Genomic DNA, 20,556 nt, shown 5'->3' with positions numbered 1-20,556 from the left:
AGAACCTCCAGGCCCCAAGGCAGTACACTCTGATATCAGATGTTTGAGACAGGTTGATGCCTTGATTGTAGGCTTCCAGGAGGCATCTGGCTGGAAACAGGAGCCTGATGGACTCTGTGTCAGTCCCAGCAGGCTGTTCCAATGGCCTATGGTAGCCTGCAGCCATCAAGACTAGTAGCCAATAAGAAAATAATGGCCTCTGGCTGTTGTGGCTGGGAATGATGGGAGCTGTAGTTCCACAACATGTGGAACCCACGTTTGGTAAGCCCTGCCTTAAGGAAAGGATGCTCAGTATAAAAAAACCATTTGCTTTCTTTGGGCTGCCAGGGATGAGGCTGTAGCTCAGTGGTAGAGCATCTGCTTTGCATGCAGAAGGTCCCATGTCCAATCCCTGGCAGTATCTCCAAGCAGGGCTGGGAGAGACTCCTGTCTGAAACCTTGGAGAAGTCGCTGCCGGTCAGTGTAGACAATACTGAGCTAGATGGACCCTGGTCCATGGTCTGACTTGGAATAAGGCAGCTTCCTATATGCCCAGAGTGCCTTAGGATTAAGGAAAGATTGCTATGGCCACTGGAGGCCTCCTCCTCCTAACGCCCCCATGTGCTGCCTCGAGCTTGCAGTTGCCCCTGCCTGTGTTCCTAGGCTTTCTTCTGTGGCCACAAAAACTAGAAGCTCGCTCTTTCTTTGACTTCTGGGGTGAAGTGGGGCACAGTCTGTATTCTACGTACTTGATGTACAGACGGGAGTCTGCGTGTCAGAGGGGTGAGGTCTTCCTCACGGGCAAGTTGTCTGTCTTGCAGGAGGCGTGACTCGCATGACCGTATCTCTCGTGGTCATCATGTTTGAACTCACGGGGGGGCTGGAGTACATCGTGCCCCTGATGGCTGCTGCCATGACCAGCAAGTGGGTAGCAGACGCCATTGGCCGGGAGGGCATCTATGATGCCCACATCCGCCTGAATGGATACCCTTTCCTGGAGGCCAAGGAGGAGTTTTCGCACAAGACGCTGGCCATGGACGTCATGAGGCCGCGGCGCAGCGACCCCCCCTTGACAGTCCTCACACAGGACAGCATGACGGTTGAGGATGTGGAGGCCATTATCAACGAGACTACCTACAGCGGCTACCCAGTTGTGGTGTCCAGGGAGTCCCAGCGTCTTGTCGGGTTCGTCCTCCGGCGAGACCTCATCATCTCCATCGGTGAGTGAGCAGTGGCAGTAGCCATGCGCTCTGGGGATGTACCCAGGCGGGTGAGTGAGTGAGTGAGTGAGGGAGTGATCTCCTTGTGGCATTCGCTTCCCAATAGCTCCCAATTTTTCTTCCCCAAGAAAATGCCCGGAAGAAGCAAGATGGAATTGTGAGCAGCTCCATTATTTATTTCACCGACCACTCCCCACCGCTGCCTCCCAGTTCCCCATCTGCACTCAAACTCCGGAGCATCCTGGACCTCAGTCCTTTCACTGTGACGGATCAAACGCCCATGGAGATTGTGGTGGACATTTTCCGCAAACTTGGGCTTCGCCAGTGCCTGGTTACGCACAACGGGTGAGAAGACCACACAAGGGGGAGGGGGAGTGCAGGGGGAAGATAAAAGTAAGGCAGTCTGTCCCTTAATGCCAGCTGCAGGGGGTAGGGAAGGGAATGGTCACATCAGGGAAGGGCTGCGTGTGGGCTTCTGCTGGACCCCTGTGGGGAGAAACAGGGTGCTGGACTGGATGGGCCAGCTCTGCTCCAGAAGCAGGCCTGTTCTTCTGAAGTTCTTACCTATCAAGCACCTTCTTGGTTTCTCACAAATAGCTTAAATGTGTTGTTGCACTAGCTGCCCTTTGAGTGCCACTCTTCTGCCCACAAAGTACTCCACCTTCCCTAAAATAGGACAAAAACTCCTCCCTGCCCCGGGGCACCTGCCGGAAACAGGTGTGGCAGCAGCACAGAAGACACCATGCGCCTGTCAGTGACTCCCTCTTCCCCAAGCAGCAGGGCACAAGCGGCACGGCTGACATTCCCAGCAAGCATGAGGAGCAGCTTGGTGGCCGAGGACCCTGCCTGCTTGGCGCAAGAGTGGCTTCTGCCTTGGCTGGCCACGTGGGCTTAGGGGCGCTTTAAGCGTGTCCTGTCTGTCTGGGAAAAAAGACACCAAGAAGGAGAGGCATATTGGATAAATGACAAAGAAGAAGAAAAAATTTATTGTATATACAAATCACACACAAAAAAATGAAATGTACCAAAACACTGGCAGCAGAATTACCATGAGCAAGAATGCTCAGCTAGAGAGAGAGAGAGAGAGAGAGAGTGTGTGTGTGTGTTTTTAAAGTGCCATTTCCTTAACTGAGCGAAAAAAGGCAAAGAGATCTGTGACACCTTGAGGCTAACTCAACGTAACAGCTCATGAAGTCCACTCTTGTCTACAAAGGCCCAGGCTAAGGCAGAATTAGTCTTTGATTTCTTGTGGCTTTCATCTTTGCTACAAATGAAAAGAGTGTCTGGACCTCTTGAACTGATGTCAGTCCCCACTGAAGAACCCTGGGAGCTGCAGTTCTGTGGGAGGGGCTGTAGCCAAGAGTCGGGGTGCTCTAGCTGGTTTGGTTTCAGTATGGAGAGGTCTGCTGTTCGGCTACTTTGCTGAACTCTTGCATGGATCCTTTTTCTGCCATTTTGTTGACAGAAATAAGTATGAATGGGGTGCCACTGTTCGTGGACACTTGAGTCTAAGTCTCTTTGGAGTCGGAAGCCTTTGGGTTGGCATCAGGGGAGAGGCAAAGGTGTTGTGGGGAGGGCATTCTCCTGTACTAACCCCTTCTGTGACGTGGGGGGGCCCTCTTTTTTCAGGAAGCTTCTGGGGATCATTACCAAAAAGGACGTATTAAAGCACATCGCACAGATGGCAAACCAGGATCCAAACTCCATTTTGTTCAATTGAACATGGGGGAGGGGTGCTTCTCATCCCTCCTGCCAAGGAACTTTATTCTACGGACTCCTAAAGTGTTGCTTCTCGTTTTCACTGAGAACCCGGAGCTGTCTTCAGAGTTTTTTTTTCCTGTATGGAGCTAACGATAATCATGTTTTATTTTTTCTACAAGATAACCAATTGCACTATATAATCTGTGGAAATTTAATCTTAGGAGAAAAGACTTTATGATATAATCCTCTTTGAAGTGGCATTGGGAAAGGAAAGTCCTTGAGGGAGTAAAAGAAACATTGAGAACCGAATAAACCTCCTGCTTTATTTAATTTAATTCTTCTCTAACAAGTTTTGGGGGGGAGGGAAGTGGTGGGGTGTGGGGAGATGACCCTCTCTCAAACTGCAGAAACCATGGTGGTGGGTGGGTGAGACTTTGCATACCAGGCTGAGGGACGCCTCCAACCCCGCCCCCCACCGCTGCAGAAATCAATTTGCTCGACTGAGTCTCAAAATCTTTGTTCAGAGTCCCTCTGCCAAGAGAATCTCATTTTAATGCAAGTTAAGGAGCAAAAACCCTTTCTCCACGATTCTCTTGAACTCCTGCCCTGAAATGGATAAGCAGTTTTCTTGTGAATTACAGTGAATGCGCCCCCAGGGTTTGCCTACCCAGCTCTACCCAAGAGGACTGACAGATGTGGCTATTCCTAAAAGTCATTTAGCCAGAAGTTGTTTAGGCTACAGTTGCTCTCCCAAAGTGGATGTCTCCATTATTCCTCTTGGTTGCGCCCTCCACCCCAAGCGTGTGAGCTGGCTCAGTTCATGCCCGGAAATCTTTCAGTGTGCTTGACTTCCTGAGATTCTTCCTGGGGCAACCTCCAAGCACACACACTGCTGACACCCACAGCCCTGCCATTCCCAGGTTCCCACTGCTCTGCCTGCTTTCATACATTTTCCCGAGTGGGTGCAGATAAATCTGAAAAACTGACTCTCTCTGAAGCTTTGCTATCTTGGTGTTGTCTGCAGTGTTGCTCGTCTCCCTGTGCAAAGCAAATCAACTGCCAGACAGCTTGGCTGGCATCGCTAACCCTCCATCTTCATGTCTGCTTTCACTCTTGAGTGTCCTGTCCTGTTCCTGGTTCCTGGCCCGGTGCTGTCTTGAAACAGGCAGCTAGGTTGGAGCCTGGTTTCCGTTCTCTGTTGAGATTATAGCTTCCTCCTTCTGGCCCACGTTTCTGGGGGAAGGCAGATCCCCTAACTCCTAGCCCAAGGTAACTGGCTATCGGGAAGGCGAGCCCCCCCTCGGGCAGAATCGACCGCTCCAGGGCTTCTGCTTCAGCCTGGGCCCAGCTGCAACACGCAAAGCAGAGCCATGGGCTGGAATGCCAGGAAGGCAAGTTCACGCACCAACTCCTAGGAAAAATGTCCAAGCTGCGGTTCACCCCGCGAGCAAGCTGCTGGGGAGGCTGGGTGTGTGCCCTTGGTTGAAGGAAAGACTGAAGAGGCAACCGTGGCTTTCAGAGTGTGCAGGATATTCTGCCTAAGGCAGCTTTAACAGGCTCAGGGTGGAATGCTGAGCGTGCCTGCAGCTAGGTGCCATTTACCCAGTAGAGTTGCATCCACTGCTGCAGTCAAGCAGACTGAAATGGTGGGGGCGGCAGTGGTTAAGCCGAAATCACAGCACAAGGGGGCTCACGTTTGTTCTGATGCAAACTGAGTTTAGATCATGAATAAGGCCAAGCACACAAGAGGGAAGTGAGGGTTGCTGTCTCTCCCCCGACCCCGGATCCTCCTTGGGGGAGACGTGTCTTTGGAAGTGGTGAGGGGGAAAGAAGCTGCAGCTGCTTTGATTTCTGCATGCCAGCAGCCGTTTAAGGCACAAGAGCAGAGCCACTACACAAGGGTGGCAACCCAGCACCTATTCCAGGGGCTCACTGTCCCCCGATTCCTGCCTGCTGGGTCCCACTCTGGAACCCCAACTGCCGGGAAGGAAAAGACAGAGCTGGTTGTGTGCTCTTTCTGTCCTCCGCTGCAAATAGTTCAATTGAGGGAGGAGGCAGAGTTGCACTCCTGTGGGTAAGGACAGCTGGGAGCTTCCTCCTTGCTAGAGCGAGGGGAGACGGCAGAAGGCCTGACAGGTGGCTCTTTCCACCCGCGAGGTGATGGGTTTGGGACTGCAGAGCCAAAGCAGAGGGCCTGACGGGACGGAAAGAGGGCAGAAAGGTGCTCTGCACCGCTTGCCCTCAAGATGGGGTGCGTCCTCTTGGCACTGCAGGTTGATCTTGCTCAGGACTAAGTTCTCTTGGGCAACGTTTGCCTCTGAACAGACAGCCAGGCACAGGGATGACGGGTGTCGTCTTTGATTCACTTCCTGCACCCGAGAGGAGGAAATGTTGGCTGGCATTTCTCACATTCCTGCAAAACCCGATTTGCTCTTGTGCCTCGGCCTGTCCAGACTCCTGAGCTCATGGCATTTAGGAGCTGTGAGTCTTTACCCCGTCAAAATCAGAGCTCCTGATGATGTGGACACCTGCATCTTCCATCTTTTAAATGCCCAGAATTCCATCTTTTGGGTGCTGGTGCGAAGTTCCCAGGAAGAAGGCAAAGCCAGCCAGCCACTCCGCTTCCCAGGCACTTCAGCTGCCAGGGCGACTTCTGCCCCCTCCAACGTCTGGTCACTGGAAAAGGCTTTGAGGCCAGGCTCTGGGCTTCTTCGCCATCCTCCCCACCCGCCCAGGTCATCCAGCCACAGCAGTTTCGGCCTAGGTGATTGGAGCAAACTGGACACTCCCCTCAGTGGCACACCCTGGGTGACATATGGAGGATTTCTCTGTGTGCACCTGAGCCCAGACGCTACGGGGAGAGCAAGTCAGTGGGCACCTGGGGCTCCCCGCTCTGCGCACTCTGGGATGGCCGCAGGAGTGACACACTGGCCTACATTCCTGGCAAGGCTGCTAGCTGTGAATCCTGACTCCGTGACTCGCTCCAATACAATGCGAGTCAAGAGGGCAGAGAAGGTCGGCAAGTGAAGAACCCCAAAGCAGCCGAACCTGCAGGAACAGACTGACTTCTTCCACCTGGGGGAACACCTGGGTTAGTGAGGCAGTCGGGGGCCCCGATCCCCTGAAAGCTCTTCGATGCTGCTCTCCCCAGGCCCACACCAGGCGCTAGCCTGAACTTAACAGTGCCAAAGGCTTGTTTCTCCACCTGTGTGCCTGTTGGAGGCCTGATGAGTACCCTAATCCTGCTACCCAATTGCAGATTCCTACCTGCTATATCCCCCCTGGGGCAACAGATGACAAAAGGAAGCTCATCTCTGAAGTCTAGCGGTGTCCACAAAAGAGGAGATGCTTGCCGTCCATCCTGGAGTTTCTTCCACAGCATATTCTTCTGGCTGGAGAGCTTTAGCCCCCAAAGGCCTCTAATTCCGGCTCTTGCCTTTGGGGAACAGTCTTTAGGGTGGCCACTGGCAAAGAATGTTGATGCAGCTTCTGAGCATCCCCCCCAGCAACAGACCTAGGAGGTCTGGGGTGTTGCCGCAAAACAGCACAGCCTGCCAGCTGGAAGTCGGAATCAGGAGTCCAAGGAGTCACTGGCTAACCGAAACCCACCCCAATGTTGCGTCTGGGGTCTCCCTGCAGGCGGCAGCTGCGGAAAGTGTCCCCCTCGCTTCATGCACCAAGGTAGAAGGCTCCAAAGTAACTGCCCGACTCACTGTTGTCAATGTCCAGCGAGGAGACGGAGACGAAGAGCTGGTCGCCTGCCTTGAGGTCAAAGACGCCCCCTTGGTAAAGGGCGTGGAGCCCGTAGGTGGCATTCTGCATCCAGCACTTGGTGCCCACGCCTTTCAGCAACAGGATGGCTTGCCCGGGAGAGCTCTGGAGGTTGATGCACTGTACCAGCGGGTGGCGCAAGGCCTGGGCGTCACTGGCCTCGGTGGGGTAGCGGAAGTAGATCTGGGCATAGATGTAGTACTTGCCTGCCCGGACGATGTGCAGCTTGCCCTCCTGGTAGCTGATGTGCTGGAGGTGCGTGTGGATGGTCCGGTTGGCCCAGTGGAGAAGGGGGTACTTGCAGGACTGCTGGAGCTCCCCAGAGGCTCCCGGGCTTCCTGGAGGAGAAAGGCAAGGAAGGTGTGGCAGAGAGGCTGAGCAGGGAGGAGGCCCCCCAGCTGCCGAGGGGGCTGGGCTTGTGCAAAGGGCGCTGCGAGGATGATGGGGCAGTGAAGCTGTTGGGAGGGCTGCCCAGAGGTCTCGCCAGAACCATCTCTGGTGAACGGAGGCACCCAGGGAAGAGTTCGGGGGGGATCTGCTCTGGCAGCCTGCATGGGAATCAGCAACATGGAGAACATGCCCTCCTCTCCGACCAGTGATTCTCAAACTTGGGTCCTCAGGTGTTATTGGACTTCAGCTCCCATAATCCCCAACCAAAGGCCACTGAGGCTGGGGATTATGGGAGTTGAAGTCCAATAACACCTGAGGACCCAAGTTTGAGAATCCCTGGTCCAGACCAGCCCTCCAGTGCCACCAACTTTGGCAGTGGCTATGATGCTGCATCTTGACAAATTTGTGGATTTTTAACCAGATTGCTATCTAGGTGGGACATAGGAAGCTGCCTTCTACCGAGTCAAAATACTGGTCCATCTAGCTCAGGATTGTCTACACAGACTGGCAGTAGCTTCTCCAAGGTTGCAGGCAGGAGTCTCGGCCAGTGTTCCCTCTAAGAGGGATTCCCAGATGTTGTTGACTACAACTCCCATAATCCTTAAGCAAAGACGATTGTAGTTGGGGATGCTGGGAGTCATAGGAACATAGGAAGCTGCCATATACTGAGTCAGACCATCAGTCTATCTAGCTCAGTATTGTCTTCCCAGACTGGCAGTGGCTTCTCCAAGGCTGCAGGCAGGAAACTCTCTCAGCCCGATCTTGGAGATGCTGCCAGGGAGGGAACTTGAAACCTTCTGCTCTTCCCAGAGTGGATCCTTCTGCTCTTCCCAGAGTGGATCCATCCCCTAAGGGGAGTCAACAACATCTGGGAATCCCTCTTAGAGGGAACACTGGTCTTGGCCCTATCTTGAAGATGTCAGGGAGGGATCTCAGAACCTTTTGCATGCAGGTGCTCTTCCCAGAGCGGCCCCATCCCCCTAAGGGGAATCTCTTACAGTGCTCACATGTAGTCTCTCATTCAAATGCAAACCAGAGCAGACCCTATTTAGCAAAGGGGACAACTCATGCTTGCTACTGCAAGGCCAGTTCTCCTCCCCTGGTGCACAGGGGAGGAGCTATTGCTTGGGGGTGGAGCCTCTGCTTTGCATGTAGGAGGTCAGCCCCTGGGGAAAGTCTCTTGCCCGGAGCCGTTGGAAGACAATGCTGGGCAGAAGGCAGCCCTGCAGTTCATGCCAAGGCCTCTGATGATGAGCAGCAGGAGATGGCCACCTCCTCCAGCATATTGGCAGGTGGTCCTATGCTGCCTCTGGTGGCCACGGGTGGGGGGAGCAGCAGAGCAAAGGGATCCATCAGCTGTTAAATGCCCATGTGGCTAAATCCAGATGACCTCTAGTGTCTCCAGGTGGGGGCGCTGCAATAGCTCTTTTTGGACAGCCTGAAGATCTCCCTCAAGCCAAGGAGATCACCAACCTCTCAAGAGGTAGCACTTGTATGCATACCACCCCTCTTCAGGTGGGACTTCCACCAGGCCACGAGGAGGTTCCTAGGGCCAGGCTCACCTGTCCGCGATGACCTCTGTCCCCAGAGGGTGAGGTGAGCCGAAGGCTTGTCTTTGGACTGGCTGCTCACCAGCCGCTCAGCGGAGGAGTTGGTGTGCTTCCTGGAGGCCTCTGCAGCAAAGGAAAGGAGACAGCCCGGTCAGCCTGTGGGGGGCAGGTGGCCTTTGGGGCAGGGAGGACTGGGAGCTGTCCAGGGTATTGAAGACAGGCCTTCCCTTGTCACCCTCTGGCTGCTGAGATTTCACCCCACTGTCTCTATTAGGGGTTTGGGCTGCAAGTCCTGCAGGGAAAGGGCTGTTAAGTTGCAGCTTCTGCTCAGTAGCCAAAACTCCCCAAGTGCTGTGGCCAGACTGTGCTTTCCTTGAGACAGAGTCCAGTTGTTCCTTTTGGCAGGGGGTGGGGTGCTCAGACTTGGGTCCCCAGATGCTGTTGGACTTCAACTCCCATACCCCCCACCCCGCCCAAAGGAACAACTCAGCTCTCTCTCAAGGGAACCCATATTCTGCCGCACTGTCATTTGGATGGGAAGGTACTTGCTGAGCAGTGCTGGCTCCCGTGTTTACCAGCCCGTGCCAGAGCGTGAAATGTGCCAGTCAGAAAAAGGCCCTTGGCATGGCCACGTGGAGAGCAGCACCTTCCCCTGAGCTGCTGCATTCTGGGAAACCCTGGCCAGGCAGTCTCCGTTTTGGAGAAACAGGCCGTTCTGCTCGAGCATGCTCCCTTTAGTTTACACAGGGATGTATTATCCTGTCCCCAAATGCATGGAGCCCTCATGTTTCAGACTCACCGCTCTCGACGCTCTGCCGAATAACATTCTCCGTCACCTGCAAAAAGAGAGAGCGAGAGAGAGCAGTCATTCACGTGGCCTCCCCCTCGGTTTCTCGCAATCCCCAGCCGGCCAGCAAGCACCACGGTTGTGCTCCTCAGCCGACCAGGGCCCTCTTGCACTGGTGCACAGCCTCAAAAGCCCAACTCTCTGGAACAGGATCTGTGTAGGTTAGGGGAATGAGGCTTTCACCACTACATCTGGAGTGTCTGGCCCAGAGATGTGGGGTGGACGTTTCCCCTGTACTCTGTTTTTCTAGTGGAAATTCTTTCACTTCTGACATGTCATTGGCTGATGTCAGGACCAGCATTGCGCATGTGCAGCAGTGGGAGTTGCAGACCACTGGTGCGCTGTCACATTATTTATTTGATTTCTCTGTCGCCCTTCCAAAAACGGCTTACATGACCCTAAGGACAGTAGCAGCTGGTCCTATTGAGCCAGAGAAGTGCCAAAGGAGACACCTCAGATTGCTCCTCTCCCTCCCATGCTGCCTGCAGACTGGCCATTCATCAGGTAGAGCTGCACAGCCAACTATGAAGCTCTACCTGATGAATGGCCAACCTGCAGGCAGCATGGGAGAGAGAGGAGCAACCCAACCTGCCTCCTTTGGCACTCCCCAGGTTCATTAGGACCAGCCACTCCTGCCTGAGGGGTATAGTTTGATATCATACGGTGGGCTTCTCTCTTTCCCACACTTGAGCACAGCGGTGGTCTGGAACCCACAATGCTAGTCCCGATGTCCAGCACTGTTTCATAATTGTTTCATCAGTAACAACAATTGGGTGCCAATATAATATATGCAAGTTCAGGCATTTCAAAGTTGCAATTCAGGTTTCTCAGGTGAGTATATCTAGGAAGTGTGTGAGCATACGTTTTACAGCCCCTTTTGAGTATGTTTGAATAAAGAAAGGTTACTTCGACAGATGGCTTTGAATTTGTTTCAGTATAACAATTACAGCACGTGACACATCTTGATTCACCTTCCCCTCTCAAATACTTCAGTTCAATTACCTGGCTCCTTGAAAAACTTTTGAGATACAATATGGGAAACCAATATGGTAGAGGTGAGGGTTGTTGTGTTTTTGCTGTATAAATGTGTCAAATAACATGTGAAATCAGATCAAAATCTAGAGCAGCAGGAAAATTTGTATAGGTTTGGTGGGGGGGGAAGCAAATTTCACACAAATGAGGGGAAAATTTCCATGGAAAAGCTTTCTAATTCAAAACCTTCCCCAAAAGCCCACACCTCTGGTCTGGTCACTTCCACTCAAGTTACTTTAAAAGGGAATAAACTCTCACAGGTATGAAGATGTGTGCCTGTATTTATGAGGGTGACAGACCCACCTTGCTTCCTGGGACCATCAGTGAGCATGAAATACACTCCCCTGCCCCCCGGTACAGGCAGGTGATGGTTATAGTGACATCTGGGGTAGCAGCCCTGCATGAGTCTGGCCTGGCTGGCCTCTCCAGCGCTGCCGAGTCAGAGTTTTCCCTCTCCAGAAAGCAAGTGGGAGGATGCTGATGCCAAGCCACCAACAGCAGGGGGGGGGCAACGAAGGCAATCTTTGGGCCCTGTTCCCCCTCCCGCTGCCCGCCTGAGCTCACCATGGCCACGTAGTCCTTGATGTTTCCGGCCAGCTTGAGGCACGCCTGGTTGCCCATCAACTCCTCGAGGTCCGTGAGTTCCTGCAGTCTGTTGAGGAGCAGGAGGCATCTCAGGTCCTCGGAGCTGCCCTGGGCCTGGGATTTGAGCTGAGACAGGAGAGAGGGGCAGCAGGGGCCTCATTATGTACAGACTGCTTTTCAACAGGAAAGTACAGAGAGAAAAAGACAGCCCTCGGTCCTTAGAAAGGCTCACATTCTATAAAATACGGGGGGGGTGGCACTGGGAGGGATGCTGTGCTGGGCCTGAACAGGGACGGTTGCCACACACACCGCCCCCCAAAAGGCAGGCATCACTTTTAGAAAGGGGCCTTGAGCCCAGTTCGTGGGGGGCAGGTGTGCTGTGTGCCTGAGAAAGGGCTGCTGCCTTGCATGGGAAGAAACTCCTCTGTGGTCGTCCTTTCTGGGGTGTGCAGTTTCCGTAGGCGGCAATGTACACGCAGGGAGGACTACTGCCTGCTGCGCCCGCTGCGTGTGGGAATAGCACCGCTTCCTCCTCCCGGTTTCCTGCTCCCTGCAGGCCAAGACACTGTGCATACTGTCCACGCACATTCGACTGCCAGCCCTGCCAAGACCGACAGCCCAAAGGAAACAAACCGGACTCTGAACAGACCGCAGCAGCTGCGGCTTTTTTTTTGGCCTGACCGCCGTGAGGTCAGCCAAGCGCTGCCTGCGACCCCTTCCCCCGCTCCTCTCTCCCCACACTGCCCTTCCCCAAGAAGAGTCTGGAGCTTCTCTTCCCTCAAGGTCCTCCCCACACAATCCTTCCGGGAACTTGCCCCCCAGAAGCGGCTCGTCCTAATAAGCCAGGGGGGCCACCAAACAAGGCAGCTTTGGCTTGCTCCTCTCTCCCCCACCCCATGCAAGAACTGCGCTGTCTGCAGGCTGTCATTCACCAGGTAGAGCTGCACAGTTCTCAGGTGGGGCCGGAGAGAGAAGAGCAATCGAAGCTGCTGCTGGGAATCAGAGGCAGCTGTGCCTCCTTTGGGGCGCACACACACACCCACACACACACACACCCTGGCTCATTAGGATGAGCTGCTACTGCTTGCCACCCCTTCCTCTGTGCATGCCGCAGGAGGCAGCTCCTGAGGGGAGAGGGTCTGTTTTTGCCACGCAAATGAAGAAGGCGGCAGCCAAGGGGAAGAAGCTTTGGAGTGCCAAGCCAGATGCCCAGAGAGTGATTCATTCTGGTTAATAAAACTGGGCATCAAGCCCACAGCTTCAGTGATCACCAAGGAACTGGGTCAGGTGTTGTAAAATGAGCACTGGCTGTAAACAGAAAGCACGCACGCAGCAGTATACACACGCACACACACACACACACCCCAGCAGCTTAAGAGATGCTGGGTCAGCAAACTGCATTATTTTTATGTTGTTTTATTTTTTACATTCATATCCTGCTCTTCCTCCAAGGAGCCCAGAGCGGTGTGCTACATACTGACATTTCTCCTCACAACAACCCCATGAAGTAGTTTTGTTTTTGTTTTTCAAATTCAATTTTTATTGATTTTAACAACAGTAATATTTATCATTAACAAATAAACAAACGTGGACTTCCCGCACACATCTCTTCGTGAATCATCAGCTATGAAATTTACCCTTGCTATAATAATAATTCAAAACATAAATTTAAACCCTTACAAACACAGTTAATCTACCCAACCTGCATTTTTTACTAAATTTCAAACCCTGCTGTAAAGTCCATAGTAGGAAAATAGTTCATGAAGTAGTTTAGGCTGAGAGAGCAGTGACTGGCCCGGAGTCCCCCAGCAAGTATCCGAGAGGGGCAGTGCGATCTGAGTGGGATCGCTGGTCTACTGAACTGCCTGCCGGCTTCTCTCCTACGTGCATCTGGAAGGATGGCCTTCCTCAGCCTCACAAGAAGACAGCAGGAGAGATTTGGGGACTCTGCCCACCAGGACACAGGATCCACACCTTGCCAAAGAAATACGCGATTCTCCAACAAAAGTTGCTCTCCACCACCAGCAACCAAGGACCGGGAGGATGCCCACTTTGAGAGCTGGTGTAGCAGAGCAACTGAACTACGAGGCAAAAAGATCCCAGTTCAGCTCTTGCCAAGCGGCCTCTGGCCAGCCACATTTATCCAGCATCAGCCTCTTCTATCTTCAATATTTGGGGAGTAGCCCCAGCGTTGCCTGTTTAAAAAAATAAAATAAAACCCACTTTTGTCGCATAAGGAAGACCCTGATCTGCCTGAGGCATCCGAGAGCTGCTGCCAGCCTGGGTAGACAAGCCTGAGCTAAGTAAGCCAATGGTGGGTCTCAGTATATGGCAGCCTCAGATGGCCATATTAAATGTTTGCAGAAGACTCCTGCTTGCTTTTCTCTTTGGCCTCCTATATGCAACCCAAGGATGCTTGTAGTGACTTGGCAGGGGCAGAAGTGTAGAGGGAAGGAAGCTGCCATATACTGAGACCCTTGGTCCATCTAGCTCAGTATTGTCTTCACAGACTGGCAACAGCTTCTCCAAAGTTGCAGGCAGGAATCCCTTTCAGCCCTATCTTGGAGATGCTGCCAGGGAGGGAACTTGGAACCTAGGTGCTCTTCCCAGAGAGGCTCCATCCCCTGAGGGGAATATCTCACAGTGCTCACACATCAAGTCTCCCATTCATATGCAACCAGGGTGGACCCTGCTTAGCTAAGGGGACAAGTCATGCTTGCGACCACAAGACCAGCTCTGCTCTCCCTAAGGCAGTGTGGCTGAAGGAGACAGAACAGAAGCCAGAGGCCAGGTCTCGAAGGGGAGTGGTTGATGCGGAGACTTCATTCCTCTCCCCCAGACTGGACATTCAGCGTTGCCCCCTTTCCCCCCCTAGCAGCAATCTTGTGCTTTTAAAAGCCACAAGTCTGGCTCTCGTGCACAGGACTGCAGAAAGGCCAAAGGCTAAGCCAACTGTGATTATCCCGGCTAACTGGGCAGAAAGCGACTCTCTTTTACTTAGCAAGGGGAGAGTGACAGTTGCTCTTCATCCCAGCAGAGTGTCGCTTGGCGGGCTGTTGCTAGTCTTCTCCCTGTGCTCCTTTTCCGAGGGCCAGGCCTTTCGAGGACAGGGAGCCCCTTGCCAGCCTTCCGTGGGCACCGTCCACCCTTCGGAGGCTTCCCTCCCCCTCCTGCCTGCTCAAGGCAAACTTGGAAATTTGATGTCGCAACTGACAGGAAAATGAAACCCAAACCTAAGCCGAGATGTTGCTGAAAACTCCGAGGAAACGTAACTAAAATGGCCACACCCATCCTTCCTTGGCTGCAAAACACACACCTATTTGCCAATGATCTCCCAGAGCGTCAGGACCTGGACGTATCAGTCACACTGCCTGATAAGCAGAGTTTAAGCAGCAAGGAAGAAGCTGCCAGCAACGGTTGACTGTTTACCACAAAGATGGTCAACTGGAGTCCATTCTTCAGGACGCCCCTAATGCTGTGGAGTGCTCAGTGCCTCGGCACTTGTGAAGAAACCACTGGGCAAAACTGCCCCCTTTCTTCTGTGACCCCTTGCTGAATGAGAAGTGTAAGCTTCCAAGGCCTCATGGGGTTTCTGTCCTCTCTCTATGGGGCCACAGAGCAAGCAACCACCCCAGAAATTGGTCCTTTGGGAACCAAAGCAATGGAGCCACGCCTCAAGCAGAGGGTCAACTTTTTAGGGACAGAGGCTCTATGTGTTACATAAGGAGACTTTGCCTGCCAAGAACGTATATTTATCTTAACTAGGCTTATCCTCTAATGCAAAACAGACCCCCGTGGAATTGTTTCATTCCAGGGATCAACCGGAACAATATAAGTGTGGGCTCCCTTCCACTTTTCTGCACAGCTTTTATTGTCTAAGAAAATCTGCTATAAACATTATAATGCAGATATTTGATATCAAAGGATCTTCTTGAAAAAGGAGGAATCTGCACTAACAAGGCTTGCATCAAAAAGATTAACTTGGCACCACAAAAGTCTTGCTTTAGAGTTCTTGCTTTTCAATCAGGCAGCCTGGCAAAAGTAAATAGGTGAAGTGTTTCTAATCACTGCATCTCCAAACTGGGGGAAGCTTTAGCTCTTGATTTTTGCCTGCCACACTGTTGTCAAAGGCACAAAGGCTCTGTCCTGTAAAAAAAGGCGGCAACTCTCACAAACAACACAATGTCCAGTTGCACTTCGTAAAGCAAGCACAGCTCTCTCTGTCCGAAAGTTGAGTGGCAGATTGTTTCATAAAAGTAGCAAGGGACAGTTCCAAGAAAATGCATTACAAGGAAATGCATTTCCCAGCATTGGTTAATCATTGCCCAGAAGGGCAGCACGCAAGACCCTGCTTCTGAAGATGCTTCTTCAGCATCTTACCTACTGCAGCTACTACTGCTACTGCAGCTATGTATATACCACTTTTCAACAACAGTTCTCAAAGCAGCTTACACAGAAAAATAATATATAATAAGAAAAATAATATTATAATAAAAATATGGCTCCAAAAGGGCTCACTAAGAAGCAGAAAGCAGACACCAGCAATAGCCACTAGAGGGATGCCGTGCTGGGTCGGACAGGGCCAGCTGCTCTCCCCCTAGCCTCTTTGCTCAGTTAGTAGGGGCTAATTGTTTGTCGGGGAGGAGGGGCCGCTCAGCCCAAACCTGGCTCTCTCTAGGAAGTGCTGCAAGACCTTTTCACCTGGCCTGCCTTTGGGCAATCCTGGCCATTTGTTGGCAAAGGGTTGCAGGACAGGTTTTTGTTTAGCTCAGTTTTTCACCGATGCTTGAAGTGCTGCATACCTAACTCTGGAGGTGAGTTAGAGGCTGGAGGTGCCTTAGAGACTGGGCAGGACAGACATCCAGCTAGACGCAGAGGGCACAGGCCACCTTCTCCTCAGCCTCCTGGATTCCATCCTCCTCACTCTCTCCTGCTCTGAACCTCTTCACCAGCCCGCCCCCCTTGCTCCCAGGCAATGCAAACAGCCAGTCTCAGAGAGCGCCCCCCGCCCCCCACCACCACTCCAGCAGCCATAGAGGTGCCAGGAGCCCACACTCCTCTCCCGCGGGAGTGCTTTGCTTGCTCCCCTCTTCAGACCACTGACTTAGGAACATAGGAAGCTGCCATATACTGAGTCAGACCATCGGTCCATCTAGCTCAATATTGTCTTCACAGACTGGCAGCGGCTTCTCCATGGTTGCAGTCAGGAATCTCTCTCAGCCCTATCTTGGAGATGCTGCCAGGGAGAGAACCTGGAACCTTCTGCTCTTCCCAGAGTGGCTCCATCCCCTGAGGGGAATATTTTACAGAGCTCACACATCCAAGTCTCCCATTCATATGCAACCAGGGTGGACCCTGCTTAGCTAGGGGGACAAGTCATGCTCGCTACCACAAGACCAGCTCTCCTCTCCAGGGGTCTCTCTCTTGCTTTGATCCTATGCAAGGTTTGCAGTGGCTTAGCTATAATTAAGCAAGAGGGTTCAAAGAACATGGTCCCCAGCTCCTGAGGGCCCTATTTTCTTCATTATCTCCCTCACTGGAGGAGGGGGGGCACCAGAGAGAGGGATGAGCATGGGCCCCTTCTTCCCTAGCTACACCCCTGACGGTTTGCCTCCCACAGCACAGAGAAGGCTCAGCCAGGCTTCTCCAGCTTCCCTTCCGATTGTGCAAGGCCACTCTTGAAGGGAAGGCAAAATCCCATCCTCCCTGGCCCTTGTAAGGATAAACCGCCGCCTGCAATTCACGGTGCTCCTTATCTCAGCTTGTTCGACCACTGGAGTTCCCATGCAGCAAGCTGCACAATCCTACTGACACTCTTATCAGCCTGTTTGGGTATTATTGGAGCAACATGTTTGATTACAGCAAGGACAAAATAAGCAAGCTACGTGGTCTACTGAATCCTGGTGTTGCTGAAAAGCAGGGCGGTGGGGAGAGAGAAGCCAATGAGGTTTGGTTTTAACTGCTGCATAGTTAGCAAGAGCAAGTTTGGGGAGAGAGCTCAGTGACAATGCATTAGGCATTGCATGTAGCAGAAACCAGGTTGGTATCTTCAGGTAGGGCTGGGAAAGACACCTCCCCACTTACCCTCAAACCTCAGAGAGCTGCTGCCAATCAGTGCAAACAATCTTGAGCTAGATCTTGGACCAAGGGCTGGACCCTGTAGGTAGCAGCTTCAGCTGCCTGTTCATAGGCGGATTTAGGCGCATATTCCTCTTGTTTAGGGAGGCTGCCATTCTGAGCCTAATGAGCACGGTGGGGCTTACTCCCGAGTAGGCGTGCCTAGACAGGACTGCAGCTTCAGTTTGAGAATGTTGCTCCGGTACTTCTCTGGTTCCTGGCAGCCCGACTGCGCTCTCCCATCCCGCCCCCGTTCACGACAGCCGCGCTGCCTGCAGGCTAGCCGTCCTTCAGGTAGAACTGCGCAGGCTCAGCTCTACCTGATGCACGACCAGCCTGCAGGCAGCGGCTCAGGGCGGGATGGGAGAAGCAGGCAACCGGGGGCTGCCCAAGCCGAGAGGCAGCCGCGCGTCGTTTGGCGCCCCGCTGGCTCGTTAGGAGGAGCCAGGTTACCCCGGGGTGCTCACACCAAGTGTGTGTGCGAGGGCAGGCAAGCAGACTGGCTAGCAAATGCGCTTTGTGGGCGGCTAATGGCTTCCTCGAGGGATTTCAGCAAAGATGCGCCCCCCCCCCCCGCCAAACGCTCTTCCTAAGTTGTGGGTCCGGCGGCGGGGGGGGGGGGGGGCTTCCTTCCGACCCCCTGCAAGGAAGAAGGCTCCATGCAAGGCACGGCAGATACTTGTCTTGGAAGGGAGCCCGGGGGGCAACCCGTGGCGCTGCCGGCCCCGTCGAAAAGGCGACTCGGGTCGGGTTGCACTCAGAAATCCAGAGCTGGGGGCCGGGCGGGGGAGGGGGCGACAGGGGCGGGAGGCCAGGCGCAGCAGCCGGGCTGGGGACGGGCGGAGGGGAGGCGCGCGACGGCACCACGCCAAGCCTCCCCGCAAGGCGCCCGGCCCGCCGGGGCTCACCTTGGCGATGGACATGGAGAAGTAGACGAAGAGGCCGGTGGCGGAGGCGATCTGCAGCGCCACGATGCCCATGGCGGCCACGGCCAGCCAGAGGGGGCTGCAGCGCTGAGCCGGCCGGCGGCACCGCTTCTCGGGCGGCTCTGCCCCGGCCAGCATGCGGGCGGCGGAGTCGCTGCTGTCCGAGCGGAAGTACGGCTGCTGCGGGTTGGGCGACATCGCGGGCGGCGGCGGGCGGGCCAGGGAGCCAGCGCTGCCTGCAGACGGGCTCACCGCGGAGGCTCTGCCTGGCGGCTGCAGCAGCAGCAGCAACAACAACAACACAGGCGACCAAAGCAGAGCGAAGCCCGCCCTTGTGGCCCGAGGGGGCGGGCGGAGGGCCAGGCAGGCGGGTCGACAAAGGGGGCTGCCCGGCCACGCGGAGCCCCAGGAGGGGAAAGGGGGAGGCGCCTCTCGCTCACCCCGCTCGCCCGCCCCTCCGCGGGAGGGACGCGCCCCCTTGGCGCTCCGGCCCCAATGGACGGGCGAGGGAGGAGGTGGAGACACCCGCGCCCACGCCCCCGTCTCCAGCCTGCAGGGCAGCCTGCTTCCAAGGGGTTCTTCGACTGCCCTCCCTGCAGGGTCACTTGGCAGACGCCCGTCTGGAAAGGGAGAGGCTCGTCAAGGGAAGGGGCCATTTGGCAGAGGCTCGTCTGGATGGGTCCTACGAGAGGGCCAAAGAGCGAGAGACCTTCGGCGGGGTGGGGGGGCAGCTCTTGAAGTCGTCCTCTGCCCCCAACCGAACTTTGCTGGGAGGGGGTGGCTCGTCATCCCCTCCCCACGTGACCTCTGGCTGTTGTTAGTGTGTGACTGTAGTGCCACCAGGGTGTCCGTGATGCGTTCCAGAGGACAAGAAGTCAACCGCAGCAGGGTTGCCAACAATTCCAACTGAAGTCGGAGAGGCTATTCCGCCCCGCCTGCCCCATATTTCCCCCAAGATGAGATCAAGCCACGGAAGTCTTTAGGCTTGCTTCCGATAGTCACCTCCTGCAGACTGACTGACTCTGATTCCTGGAGATTCCAGGCTAATCCTGGAGGGTTAAAAAAAACCCACCTGTTGAGGGGCAGTGCCATTGCATTGCATTGGGGGAACAGAGCATCTGAAACGGCCCTCTGTCTTCCTTGGATGCACATGTGAATGTAAGGACCATGTAATGGAACTAACTTGTTCTGCCACTCAGTCAGGCCCATTTCCCATGGCCACTCTGTTCCTTTTGACAGATCTGAGTGAATGGTGCAGGGTATAAACTGGGGGCTGCAGTCACTTTTTTCACCTTTCGGGGACTCCATTCACAGAAAAGCACCTCTGTGTGAGAAAGCGCATGAGACCCACCTGTAGATTGCCATGGCCACTGAGCACAGCCTGGCTATTTTGATTGCGATGTACTCAGAAGCCATGATGCACAGCAGTCTCCTCGCAGATGCACCCCACACAGAAACAGAGTGAGTTGCATGCACGTGGCATCATCAGATGTAACAGTGTGCAGATCATTCTCAGGAGGAAAAGGGTTTGCTTGTTTGTTTATCATATTTTTACACCACCTATGTACATCTCTCAGTGGTTATCTAGGGGTTATCAAAAAAGTTAATGATGTCCAACAACATCTGGGGGCCCACAGTTAAGAAACCCTGATCAAGAGAGTTACCAATTGGTGCCCCCCATGAGCAAACACCCACAGAGTCTAGCCTGTTTCTCCCACCCCGCCTCACTCATGCATTCACGAGCGTTGCGCTGCCCGCAGGCTGACCTTTCATCAGGTAGGTGAATGTACTTGGCCGGCCCCACACAACTCTGATGGATGACCAGCCTGCAGGTAGCGTGGCTCCCGTTAACAGGGTTGGGATGGGAGAAACAGGCACCTTCAGGCTGCTAGGACAGAACCAGAGGCAGCTGCGCCGTGTTTGGCAGCCCTCTGGCTCGTTGGGATGACAAATGAGTAGGACAGGAGGACCAACTGAGCGGGTAGCCGGTCAGGTTTTGGTTTGCTAGCACACACAACCCTGTAGGAAGCTGGCCACCTGTAGCATCCAGACACAGGAGAAGGAATTCTTCCCCCATATCCCCACACATTTGGATGTCTGATCCATTGAAGATGCAGAGTAGAAATCACCTTGGTGTGGGGTGGTCAGATGCTACCGGCTTCCCTTCTGTGCATTTGTCACCTGCTGTGGCCGCCAACTGAAAAACAGTCCAAGGATGTTGCTGAATCCAAAGTATCTGGCCTTAGCAGGGCCAGCCAGCTCAGTCCCACAGGGAGAGCAATCCCAAGAGGCTCAGCCTGGCCATGCCACTGGAGGAGGGAGCAGTCGGATGCAAGCCATCTGGGAAGCAGGAGGCAGAGTCTTCTGGGTTGCTCCGTATGCCCGGCTGGTATTTCTTGGAGTCCTTGGCCAACTGGAGGGGAAGGTCAGTGCAACCC

The 20,556-nt window shown here is 54.1% G+C and overlaps 2 protein-coding genes across 6 annotated transcripts in view; one reads left to right on the top strand and one right to left on the bottom strand.

The window, feature by feature from the left end:
• CLCN5 (chloride voltage-gated channel 5) overlaps positions 1–3,235 on the top strand; it is a 41,422-nt gene extending 38,187 nt beyond the window's left edge. For 4 of the 5 annotated variants that reach the window (XM_053273795.1, XM_053273794.1, XM_053273796.1 and 1 more), the window contains 3 exons: positions 801–1,199; positions 1,306–1,544; positions 2,829–3,235. In XM_053273795.1, the coding sequence (XP_053129770.1) occupies positions 801–1,199; positions 1,306–1,544; positions 2,829–3,050 (860 nt within the window). In that variant the 3' untranslated portion in view covers positions 3,051–3,235. The remainder of the gene's footprint in view (positions 1–800; positions 1,200–1,305; positions 1,545–2,828) is intronic. The other variant, XM_053273797.1, reaches the window with a different exon arrangement.
• LOC128335472 (tumor necrosis factor ligand superfamily member 10-like) lies at positions 2,154–18,557 on the bottom strand. The gene is made up of 5 exons (XM_053273800.1): positions 18,101–18,557; positions 11,055–11,201; positions 9,411–9,447; positions 8,624–8,734; positions 2,154–7,009 (listed from the first exon to the last, which is right to left on the bottom strand). The coding sequence occupies exons 1-5, from the start codon at positions 18,314–18,316 to the stop codon at positions 6,570–6,572; spliced, it is 951 nt and encodes a 316-aa protein (XP_053129775.1). The 5' UTR covers positions 18,317–18,557; the 3' UTR covers positions 2,154–6,569.
• Between the last annotated feature and the right edge of the window lie 1,999 nt (positions 18,558–20,556).

Source organism: Hemicordylus capensis, chromosome 11 (genome assembly GCF_027244095.1).
Source record: "Hemicordylus capensis ecotype Gifberg chromosome 11, rHemCap1.1.pri, whole genome shotgun sequence".
NCBI classification, from domain to species: Eukaryota; Metazoa; Chordata; class Lepidosauria; order Squamata; family Cordylidae; genus Hemicordylus; species Hemicordylus capensis.
The sequence above is the reverse complement of the archived record's forward strand: the minus strand, read 5'-3'. Positions and strand labels throughout refer to the sequence as shown.

Bases quoted from the DNA above. Each gene is read 5' to 3' on its own strand.
- LOC128335472 (XM_053273800.1), bottom strand. From the start codon at position 18,316: ATGTCGCCCAACCCGCAGCAGCCGTACTTCCGCTCGGACAGCAGCGAC. The intron at 9,448-11,054 runs GTGAGCTCAGGC...CTCTTTTTGCAG, and splicing joins TCAAGGACTACGTGGCCATG to GTGACGGAGAATGTTATTCG. The intron at 8,735-9,410 runs GTGAGTCTGAAA...CCTTTGCTGCAG, and splicing joins TCGGCAGAGCGTCGAGAGCG to AGGCCTCCAGGAAGCACACC.